At 44.2% G+C, this 12,188-nt stretch overlaps 1 protein-coding gene across 1 annotated transcript in view; it reads right to left on the bottom strand.

Annotated features, from left to right (window-relative positions):
- Positions 1 to 833: 833 nt before the first annotated feature.
- KIAA2012 (KIAA2012 ortholog) overlaps positions 834 to 12,188 on the bottom strand; it is a 102,849-nt gene continuing 91,494 nt past the window's right edge. The window contains exons 17-22 of the mRNA XM_036098612.2: positions 10,896 to 11,010; positions 9,279 to 9,613; positions 6,945 to 7,144; positions 6,148 to 6,320; positions 5,110 to 5,329; positions 834 to 3,256 (exon numbers count right to left, since the gene is read on the bottom strand). Of these exons, the coding sequence (XP_035954505.2) occupies positions 3,118 to 3,256; positions 5,110 to 5,329; positions 6,148 to 6,320; positions 6,945 to 7,144; positions 9,279 to 9,613; positions 10,896 to 11,010 (1,182 nt within the window). The 3' untranslated portion in view covers positions 834 to 3,117. The remainder of the gene's footprint in view (positions 3,257 to 5,109; positions 5,330 to 6,147; positions 6,321 to 6,944; positions 7,145 to 9,278; positions 9,614 to 10,895; positions 11,011 to 12,188) is intronic.

The following is a 12,188-nucleotide window of genomic DNA, read 5'->3' as shown; positions in this document are numbered from 1 at the left end:
AAAAGAAAATGCCTATAACAAAGTTTTCTTGCATAATACTGGAAATTATTGTTTGTACATGGTACAAATAAATTTTTCAGTACTGTACAGTAATGATGATCATGACTTTGAAGCACTGAAAGCTACTGAAGTGCCTTTGAATTAAGGGTTTAATTAAGGCCACACTACCTTCTTAAATACTCAGTGTTCTGTTTTTTTTTTTTTTAAACTGGATATTCCTGTATGGTGTGTATCTATGATATAGTTACCCAGTCATGTTGAATAAATGGGCATGCCAAAAATTCTTAATTGATTCATATTGATAACCTTAAGTCTTTAACAATTTACAACATGTTCTCTGCTTAGTTAAGGTTTGGTATACTTTATTTATATTTTCCTTTTATTTCTTTATGTTTTAAATATTTAAACTTTGTGTAAAATTAAAGTACCAAATTAGTGCCTATTAGAGGGCTTAACCTTTTAACTCTTTAACAAATCACAGAATTTAGTATATGTATGCATACACATAATCCAATTTCATGTTATTCCAGGTAGAATGTCATCTGAGTACTTTAGAAGAGCAAATAAAACCTATCTCTAATTTTATAAACCGTTACAGCTTAAATACCCTACTCAAGTCACCTGTTAAAAAATAATTGGCTTGCCTTATAAATTCCTACGTCTGATCCTAACTGAAAAATTATTTGTATTGTACATGTATAGTTAAGGTAAATTAGAGCATTTAGACTGTCCCCTGGCATTTATTATATTAAATAGTGACTAGGAATGGGGTCCATTTCTGGAAAATCCTAATTGCGTATTTCTGTCAGGCCTGAGTAACAAACTTGACAGGCTATTTGAGCTATTCAAAATGCGTATGTAGTTTGGTATCTTAATTTTGTTTGCATCTCTGTCTGAAAGCTCTTAGCATTTAGGTGGTGGAGCTTAGCTACTGGGGAAATCATCTTATTTTTTTAGTTTATCGAATTCTTCTAAATACACTGCATTCTGCTATGGTTAACTTAGTAAAATGTGCTTATCTGGTGTAGTAGTGCTGATAAAATAGGACTTTCACAGCAACAATTTTATAGGACATCAGATTTGGAAAGGGACCTTGAATAACATTTAGTGTAGCCACTCCAACTGGTGCTTGACTGCAACATCCTAAATTTGTAAAAGAAGGGAGAAAATAAAGTTGGTAATGGTAATTTCCCCCACAAGGGTGTTTTCCTTGCGTGCTCTTCTGTATTATTTGACGTGCTCCTTTCTCATCTGCTTAAGCATTACTGAATGACTTGAATGAATGAATGGATGTGCAAGTAGGATGGACAGTTTTGAGAAAAAGTTTGTGACGTATTTAAAATCACTATGACTGATAGCCAGTATTTTGGCCATTTTATTTCTGTTTTACATAAAGCAAGAAGTTAAAAATAAGCATCAAATCTAAGCAAGTCCAATAATAGCACTACAGAATCAAAATTAAGCTTGACTTCTGGATTGTAGAAGTACAGTTCCTGTAGAGAGCAAATACTTTACAAGTTTTGGTGAGAAATTTTGAGGGAATCATCTGCAAATACTGTTTTTCAGTTGCAGGCCGTGGAGTATAGAGGAATTTCCCACAAAGGAGATTTGGGAAAATTCAGGTTCAGATACTGCTTGCTTTAACATCCTCTTACGTATCTTGCTTGTAAAGATCTTTCATCCCTTTTAATGATCATTCTAGGATAGGTACTTTAATTAGATACTTGATATTTAAAGAGATGTTAAAGAAGAATTATCTAATCAAGACTATACCTTAATAGTGTCAGTATGATTTTAAAAAACGGGGAAGTTATGGGGGTGCCTGGGTGGCGCAGTGTGTTGAGCGTCAGACTCTTGGTTTCAGCTCAGGTCGTGATCTCAGGGTTGTGAGATTGAGCCCCACTTTGGGCTCTCTGTTCAGTGCGGAGTCTGCTTGAGACTTCCTCTCCCTCTGCCCCACCCCACCACATGCTCTCTCTTTCTCTCTAAATAAATGAATAAATAAATCTTAAAAAAAAGTGGGGACATTATGTGAGTGGTTGGATCTTAAAGGCACAGGAACAAACCCTCCAGATTTGATAATTACCAGGGGCCTAGAACAGTGCTGTCCAGTAGAACTTGCTGTGAGAATGGAAATGTTCTGCATCTGCACTGTCTAATAAGGTAGCCAGGAGCTACATGTGGCTGTTGAGCACTTGAAACATGGCTAGTGTGACTGGAGAACTGAATGTTTTAATGTACATTAAAATAGTTACATATGGCTACTTTGAATGTTTTAATATTAACATGTGGCTACTTATTGGCCAGTGCAGCTCTAGAATCTATATTTTGAGGAAGTGAGAATACTCTCAACAAAACAGCTCATTTTGCTCAAATGAACATTTATCAAGTGATTACCTTGTTTTATTTTTTTTATTTTTTAAAGATTTTATTTATTTGACAGAGACACAGCAAGAGAGGGAACACAAGCAGGGGGAGTGGGAGAGGGAGAAGCAGGCTTCCCGTGGAACAGGGAGCCCGATGCGGGGCTCTATCCCAGGACCCTGGGATCATGACCTGAGCCGAAGGCAGACGCTTAATGACTGAGCCACCCAGGCGCCCCGTGATTACCTTGTTTTAAACGGACATTACATTTTAGATTCTTAGGCTGAAATGGATGTGGTTTTGCCTTTTAAAGAGACAATAAAGTTCTCAATATATGAACTAACTGCTTAGCTTATTCAGAATTGTTTGCATTATCGAATTTCCATGCATCTGCAATTCTTTCAGACACATTGTGAAGTGAAATACTTTGACCATCTTTTAAGATGATGTAAGTCTTACTAATTGAAATTCAACTGAATTTACTGAAATTCAAACAACAAATGAAATTATTGGCCAGTTTTAGGCACCAAAGCTTCTGGATTTATGTGGTTCTAGAGAACATAAAGGATTTAGGTGAGTGAACAGTTTAAATGAGTTAAGTCACTCATGTGGTCGGGAGAGGTGGTGGGAATGGAGGTCCTAGAGTGAAGTGAGGTGTGGGTTGAGGTGAACCAGATGAAATGGGACATCATTATAGAAGTTTCTCTTTTTCTGTCACTACCTCCCAACTTACTTTTTAGTTTTCTTCTAGCCTTAAGGTCTGGGTATGTGTAGGAACTGGAAGTACGAGTAGACCCACGATCTGGAAATGTTGTGTGTCCACCGCAGGGCACTGGCTTCCTTACAGAGTTCTTGATGGAAATGAAGATGTTTCTCCAAAGCAGCTTTTTGCCTAAGGAGACAACCCATCCACAATCCCAATATGATTAAGCATCCTAGAAATTGCCCTTCTAAGCTAGTAGAATAACTTTGGATTTGAGCAAACATCAGTTAGACTTGGGGCTACTGATCTTGCATTTTAGTGGAAGATCATACTCTGTTTAGTAACTTTACACATGAGTTTTGGAGTTTCATGAGCCTTCTACTGGCAAAGCAAAAGCTAGCAGTTCTTACACTCGTATTGCTGGAAGGGACTCCCTTGTTTTAGAGCTGAGGAAACAGGCCAGAGAAAGAAGTTAAAGTACCTGCGCCAATGTCACACAAGTGAAGATGAAATACAGCCAGCTGGCGTCAAGTTCTAAGCCCTGGTGGAGTGAGGCTCTACCTCTCACACCGCTGTAGTCACTTGGTTTTCTGCTCTCAGCCCCTGGGACTAGCTTTACACAATTGTTTAGCTTGCTTTTGGTCTCAATACTTACGAACCCAGTCCTGCCACTGTGATATATGGAATACATAATTTTGAATTTGAATCAAGACTTCTCTAATGATCTGTTTTTTAATTCACATAACAGCTGGGGGGCGGGGGGGCGGTGGTGGAACCCAACAGTTGAGTAAAGTCCAGGAGTGGAACAACTCAGGGTTCGGTGGAAAACCTTGAAATAGAATTGTTCTGGCTGCCTTCTCTTCCTGGTCCCCTAAAGAGTACTTACTAGCTTAGATTCAGCTTAAGTTGTAGAAAATATATTTCAGGGGGGTAAACTGTTTACAGTCAAGATTGGACTCACACGGTTTTCTGTGTCATGCTTCTATACCCTTCAGTTTTGTTGGTTCTAAAGAGGGATGTCTATTTGTTGCTTTCACTAAGGAGTGGAAATTCATGAGAAAGCAACTATAGAGGATCTAGCTTTTAAAGAGTCAGTGGAAACCACATTGCTCAAGAAACTCTATTATCAGAAAGATGAAATGATCATTACTATTGTAAAAGAACAGAGCGGGGGAAAATGCCACTGGCCCCTGATAATTAGTTCTGCACTATTTCTCCAAACAAGGCTTTCATGAGGTCTGGTCTTCGCTTACTTCTCTGACCTCATCTTGGAAGTATTCTTCGTGCCTTGTTCACTTAGTTCCAGCCATACTGACTTCCTTTTATTCTCCCAATGTGCCAGTTTCATTCCTTCCTTTGAACCTTTGCACTCCCTGTTTACCTGCTGGAATATTTTTCTCCCAGATGTTTATGCAGCTAACTCTTTGTCATTCAGGTTTCTCCTTATAGAACACTTTCTCTGAGAAGTTTTGCCCTGGCCGACCAATCTAAACCAAACCTCCTGCAATCCTATCACATGTTTAAAACCTTTTCTGTCTAGCATCTATTGCCAGCTAAAAAAAAATATTTGTCTCCCTACCCCCAGCCCTAGAATGGAAATGCCAAGGGAGAAGAGACATCTCTTTTGTTTACTTCTGAATTCCCAGTGTCCAGAAGAAGAGTGTTTGGCGCGTAAGAGGTAACCAAAAAATACGGAGAAGGGTAGTGGTTCCGAATCAGGGGGTCTTAGATGTGGTCCTGGCACAGCCCCCAACTCACTCTTCGGCCTTGATCAAGTTCCTTCCCCTTCTTTGGGACTCCATTTTTTCATCTGTAAACCAGAGTGCTGGGAGAGATGAAATCTAAACTCCCTTCCAGCTTCAATACAAGTTCTATAAGCCATGAAGAAATTCTGTGACACCGCAAAAGAATCTGTTTTTTAGTTCTTCCAAATCATGCTTATGGAAAGTGGGAGAACTGCTCTTGTCCAAAGGCGGTGCAAGTTTGGTACTAGCACCAGGGAAACAATCCCCCTGTGGCAACTGTTCCCGAATATCCCCTACCTGGCTTCTTCCTGAGCTCGTGTCATGGCTCCCTCCAGATCCAGCCTTGCGGCCTCCTCTCCCCTTCGCCTTCTCGCCTCTGCTTCCAGCTGAGCCTTCTCTCCAGCTTCCTGTTTCCTCTGCTGGTGCTCCAGCCGTTCTTCTTCAGCCATTTCCAGCAGGTGTTTTTCCTCCTCTGTTAACTGCATTTCCAATTCCTTCTGCCTCTGCTTCTCATCCTCTGCAGAATAGAAAAGGAGGGTGGGCTCAGCAGAGGTCTCAGTACTGAAGAAAGTTCTCGGATCCAACTCCCAAGTCTGATTCCCAGGGCCTCCCCCCGAGATACTGGTGTAGCTTACCTGCCAGCACGCTGCCAGCTCCTCTGTGGGGATCATGTTGGGGTCAATTTACAAATTTAAGAGTCCTTTATCAAGCACCTACTGTGTGCAGTGCACTGCGCAATGAGTACAAAACCTTGGCGGAGAATTTTCCAGAGCCTGGGGTGCTCATGGGTGGTATGCAGGTAGTTGAGGAGAGGCGTCAGATCGGGGCCTGGAGAAATCGTGTGCTCACTCAGTGGAACTGAGCAGCCTAGAGAGTGTCATCTGCTGACACCTGCTGAGCCTCTCAAGTGAGGCTACAGAGATTCTACGGGTCAGCCCCTGAAAGGCTGCCCCGAAGCTAGCCAGATGTTTGTTGCCGTCTGCTAGGGAAAGGAGCAAGGAGCAGGGCTCTGTCTCCAATGCAGGCGGCTCCGGAGCAAGGCTAAAGGGGCAACGGGAGGGGCAGGATCCCAGTTCAGGAGGCGACTGGATGGGAGTAGGGCCCGAGTCATTTCCACAAGTGAGTCTGTCTTATTTTGATCTATCTCAACTCACTGTGGTCACACATATTAATCACTTCGGGGAAAAAAAAAAGAGCTTATACACTTGGAGTGCTTCACACACTAAGGCTTAGGATAGGAATAACTCTGGGGAGATTCAAATGAACACCCACAGTGGGATAAAAATACTTCTGCCCCAGATAGGAGATGCAGATTGCTCCAGAAGCCCTCCTCACCAGCCCTCTCGGCTTCCTCCTGCTGCTTTGTTCTCTGCAGTTCTCGCAGTTTCCTCCGGAACACCTCCCGTTGCCGCCGGACTCTCTCCTGGGCCGCTTGCAACTGAAGCTGCTGCATCCTCGCCTCCTCCTCCTGCCGCCGCCGTTCTTCTTCGAGTCTCTCTTTCCTCAGGCTGGGAAAAAAGCCACAGGATGGCCAGGGAAATGGCAGCAAACACTGGGACATCCTTGTGAGACTGGCCACCGGGCAGTGCCCCCGCCGCCGCCGTGGGGGCTCTGCAGCTACAGGCCACGGGGGCATCCCATTCAGAGGGCACTGGGTGTCCCAGGGAAGCCTGAGCACAGAGCAGAAGCACGAACACAGCTGCCCTGGAGCTAGAAGCCTCATGTCTCACCACACGGCTCTGTGCTCTGGGGCAGGGGTACTGGGTTCCCAGAGCCTCATTTTCCATTCTTACAAGATGAATTTTAAAACTCTGGAGGTCTCACAGGGTTGTCGTAAAGATGAGATGAAATGAGTCAAGACCTCTGCAAGAATCTAGGACAATGCAGACGGGCACAGGGGCTCAACAAGCGCTCGCGGGGCCGCGTCACAAAGCCCTTCCAGGAAGATCCCAGGAACGTGTAACTGGAGTAACCGTCCCGGTCAGGACACTTCCCCTTATCTTTGGACAGAGCACAGAGAAAAACGGGATGTGGGCCTGAGCCTCAGAACCAGCTCTGTCGCTAGTGGAGGTCGACCCCGGCCTTCTCCTGCTGCCTCCCAGCGCAGTCACGGGCTCGGGCGCCCTACCCACCGCTTCTCCTGGGCGCGGGCGCGCAGCTCCAGCTCCAGGTCCTCCTTCATCTCCTCCGCCCTCTGCAGTTGCTCCTGCAGGAGCCGCCGCCGTGCTTCCTGCCCTCTTGTCCTCTCCACCTCCGAGCGGCGCCGCTCGGCCGTCTGGGCTCGCAGCCTGTCCCGGGAAGCTCCCTGTCGCTCCCTCTCGGTGAGGAGGGCCTACGGAACCAGGGCGTTCTTAGTGCAAGGCGGAGCCCGTCTCAGGGGTCTCAGGGGCGAGGCCTCCTCCACAGCCCTCGGTGTCCGAGGGTGTCGCCCCTCACAGAGACGGCGTCCTGGACTGGTTTCCACACTGACTGCAGCCTCGGCCTCGAGCTCTAGGGTCTGACTGGCCTGGGTCCAAGTCTCTCACTTGCTTCAGGATTTGGAGGTCACAACTGAATGTCCCTGATACTGTCTTCCCCCTTGGGGCTGTTACCGGGATTAATTGAAATAGCGAAAGTGCCAAAATAATGTCTGGCCCATCCTAAGTCTGGAGTTTTCAGCCCTAGCTGCACTTCACAACCTCGCAAGGAGCTTTTAAAAAATTACTTGAGGCCCAGGCCCCACCCAGGCCAATTAAATGAGAACACCTAGGTGGGAGGCCTGGGTGGGTTTAAAAAGCTTCTCAGGTGATCCTTGTGAAGCCAGGGCTGGGAACCACAGGTTCTAGATAAAGGCTACTTACCAGGGGTGGTCTTAGATGTAAATGTGTTAGACTCACATTTAATCCCATGCAAACCCACTTTTTCAACGAAAGGTTCTCTCAGCTTCTGTGAAGGATGTCTTAGCTTTCTTTTTCTCCCTAACACCCCCGCCACTGCCAGAAATATGCCCACGAGGGAAGCTTTGAACGCAACTCTTCCATGGGGGCTCTGTGTGTCCAGCTTGGGGTGAAACTTCCTGGCTTTTTAGCCTGTGCAGCGCAGCGCAGTACTATGGGTTGACAATACATCTAAGAAATTCTGATTCTCTACCAGGCTCAGGAAAGTTCTGCCCACAGGTAAAAATTTTCATCTGCGGTATAGAGCAGCATTCCATAGTCTAGGCAGCCGGGAGGATTGGGAACTATAAAAGAAAAATCTTTCTGAAATCCTTTTTGGTAGACCATGGGCAATAAAATAAAGAAAAACAAAATAATTTAAAACTGACAAGAGCCTTAATTTTAGAGTCAAAGGACCTGGATCTAAGTCTTGGCTCTACCGCTTGATGGTTTTGTAACTTCTGGCAACTGGGACACTTATCTCCATGCCTCAGTTTCTAGGTCTGTGAAATGGGGATAATCACATCTGACTCACAAGTGTGGCTATAAAGATTAAATGAGATTCAGCAGAGTTGTACCATATGCACATGTAATTTATGTGGGTTTAACCATAGCAGTTTAGCTGTGGGTATAATTGTAGTGTTTAAAGATACTCTTTTTTCTCCCCTACAACAAAACCTCTAAATGCAGTTCAGCACCTTCATTCATCCCGGTGGAAAAAAATTGTGATTTATTCCAACAGCAGAGGAAAAATTGGTTGTGTTGGTCTTATTGAGAAATTTCTCTGTATGGTATTTTTAAAAATTCACTGCAGGGATATTCGAGGGTAATTTTCCTTATGCTCACTCAGTTTTTCTCTTAAATACTTGACATTAGAATCAAGGCTCTTGGAACAAAATTACTTTTATATGCCACAGCACCTTGTAAAGAGAGATAGATACGTGTGTGTAAGCTGCCCGTGGCCCAGCCATGTGCCACAGAAAAGCAGATTAGGAAAGGACGAATTTGCATAGCCTTTGGGAGGCAAACAAAACATGAACTCCTGGCCAAGTCAAAGATATGTGCTTGGGGGGGCACCTGGGTGGCTCAGTCCGTGAAGCGGCTGTCTTTGGCTCAGGTCATGATCTCAGGGTCCTGGGATCGAGCCCCGTGTCGGGCTCTGCTCAGCAGGGAGTCTGCTTCTCCCTCTCTCTGCTCATGCTCTCTCTCAAAAAAAAAAAAAAAAAGATATGTGCTTGGCTCTGATGGCCAGAATCCATCTTTCCCTGTAACTGTGAGGCCCGTGCCAACTTCCTGCTCCTTATGGGATGAGTATATGTTGTGGCATTTTGGGACCCTCACAGAATGCATCATTTCAGAGGGGCTTTGCCACTCTGTCTTTGATCAGCTCTGGCTTCTTACAGGGTCAAATAGAATAGAACAAATAAAAACATGTTCTAGTAGCACTGTTTCAGTTACTGCAATATGATTCAGGGCAGTTTTCCCCACCTCTGCAGTTGCACCAATGAGAAGAGAAATCTCTCTGGCCAAGGTGAGAATATTGGACCTTACTTTGGAAGGGTCCTCGTAACTTCTTTCTTCTTTAGATTCCATGTTTCCAGCGACCGGTACAGTCTGGGTGGGTGATGATCTTCCATCTATGGACACTTGGCTCTCCGGAGCATCATATTTGAGGGAAAGCCAAGGGTCCTCTATAACAGAATCTGCAGGAGAGAAACCTCTATCTGAAGTGTCTTCTGTTTCCTTAGAGTTAATGACATCAGGGCCACTCAGCTCTGCTAGTTCCAGATTCCTTTCCTTCTGTGTCCTTTTCCTTTTGGCTCTTGGTTTTCTTTCTTTGGGAATTAACTCTGATTTCTTTTCAGCCTTTGATTCCTTTGACTTTCCTGGAGAAGAACAATTGGGGACAGAGTTGTAGCTAAATAAATGTGATCTCTGCATCCTTTTCAGTAGCTTTTAAACTTCAGTGTGCAATGGAATCACCTGGGGTGTAGATTCCTGAGCTCCACTCCTAGAGTCCGATTCTTTAGGAATCTGCATTTTAACGACCACTCCAAGTGTTTTGAGAAGGGTAGTCCACAGACCACCCTTTGAGAAACTACCTTATCCTATTTGGATCAACTGTAATTCAATAGTCTTGCTACTAAAAAAAGTTCTGTTTCACCCTGACCTATGGTAGAAGCAAGACTCTCCAGAGGGGAAAACTATAGACACAAATGGAAAGTCAAGCCTCAAGAGTCTGGCTTGAGGTTACAGCTTTGTAACCTGGCAAAGTTTAAGCCTTCCATACTCTAGGAACTCTTCCTCAGTTCACCTCTGGGGACCACAAGTATTTCCTTTCCCCAGTCCTGCCAATGCAACCCAAGTCATGGGCTACAACAATGTAAGGTCAGCAAGACTTTAAAAAGCAAATCTCAAAAATAGATTGGGCCCAGGAGACGATCCAATGTCATCCTTTCTGACAGTCTTTGATTTGTCTGGAGGGTCTTCTAAATCATGTGGCCAGGAAAGAATGGGTGTTAAGTTTTAAGCTAAAGAAGGTCTTCAGAAGCATGGGATTCTAAATTCCTTGGAAGGTGCAATATAGGAAACCAAGATGAAAAATGGCAGCTGGGGTAATCATTCACAGCTTGTTTCATCCTTCCCCTTCCCAAATGCTTTCACTGCCCAATTCTCAAATTATGATAGTTATTCGTTCATAGAGGCCATGGTAAGAACATGTACTTGGAATCAAATGGTAGGGTCAGACTCTGGGTCCACCATTTCCTGTTCAGTCTGTTTGATCTTATGCAAGCCACCCTATCTCTCTCAGGCCTCAACCACTACACAATACAATAATAATGCTTACTTTAATGGAGATGTTTTGGGGATTTCATGATGTCATTTATGCGGGCTCTTAATACAGTGGGTATTCAGTAAATAGGTGCTATTATCATTATTATTTCCTCTCTTGATCACAGGTCTCTAGGCAACGCTGGTTTCTTCTCTCCTCTCTCTCCTAAGATACTGACATGAAGTAAGGCTGCAACGGCATCTTAGCCAGAGATAGTTAAAAAGACTCAAAACAGGTAGTTTGTCCCATTGGATTCATGCTGATTCTCTGTGACACCTCCCATCCCCGATTAGGTGTCTTTTCCTGGGTTGTTTGTCAAGGGCACACTCCCTTACCTACAGCGGCCTCTGCTTCCCTCTGGACCTTTCCTTCTCTCCTCCCCTTGGGCGCCTTGGACTTGTCTGTCTTGGTTCTTTTCTTTCTCTTGACTTTGCCAATCAACTCCATCTCCTAAAGGTGAAAAATTAAGGAAAAGGACCATGATGTGTAGCAAACAAGAAAAAAAAAAAACATCAAAGGAAGATTATGTTGAACAAAACAGAATGGCTTAGATTGGAATTTGTGTGGGTTCCACATGAAGCAGAAGAGGGAGTCTTAGAATGGAGCTGGTGCGGAGATCCTCAGGTTCAGCCTTTCCTTTAAAACTGCTAGGTCTAATGCCATAGGAGGAAAGAGGAACAAAATACACTTTGTGATTGTCCCCTTTTTTGATGCTAAATCATGATCTACAGAGTTGGATCAAAGTGAAGCAATTTTCAACTTTGAGAGAATGCTATTGCTACAATTAATGTTTAGTTTAAATCAAAGCCAGCTTTATTCACTGTTGCATCATTTGCTAACTTTCCAGAAGTTTCTCAAGCAGATGACCAAAACCATGTCAGTCTTCACCTTTCCCCATGGGCTGGGACAACAATGGAGATTCCTCTGAAGAGAGGATGGCAGAGTGGGGCCACGGCTACCCTCTCAGTGCCTGTGATATTTTGACATAATAAGAAATATATATTCGGTCTTCATCCCCGGTCTCTGGCACAGAACTCCTAAAACCATTGTAATTTCTGGAGCACAAATGTGAAGAGAGTGGCTTTCGCTTTTCATTAACACAACCTCTTTCAACCACACCTGAGAGTGTGTTAATAAGGTGATTTTGGAAAGCACCTAAGGAGGGGGTACTGGTTACCAGGGGAGCCAACCACGTTATTAGAGGGTTGGAACTTTCAGCCCAACATCCGCAATCTCAGAGGAGGGAGAAAAGTCTGGAAGTTGAGTTAACAATCATTTGCCAGTGCTTTAATCAATGCTTTTATCAATCAATGCCTATGTAATGAAGCCTCCATAAAAACCTGAACCAAAAGAGTTTGGATTGCTTCTGGGTTGGTGAACACATCTACATGCCAGGAGGGTACACACCTTCAACTCCATGGAGAAAGAAGCGCCAGCATTTGGGACCCTTCTGGACCTTGCCCTAGGTATCTCTTCATCTGGCTGTTCATTTGTATCCTTTAAAATATCCTTTGTAAGGGGTGCCTGGCTGGCTCAGTCGGTGGAGTGTGCAACTCTTAATCTTGGGGTTGTAAGTTCGAAGCCCACATTGGGTGTAGAGATTACTTAACAATAAAATCTTTGGGGTG

Source organism: Halichoerus grypus, chromosome 4 (assembly GCF_964656455.1).
Source record: "Halichoerus grypus chromosome 4, mHalGry1.hap1.1, whole genome shotgun sequence".
Taxonomy (NCBI): Eukaryota; Metazoa; Chordata; class Mammalia; order Carnivora; family Phocidae; genus Halichoerus; species Halichoerus grypus.
This window is presented reverse-complemented; position numbering and strand designations above follow the sequence as displayed.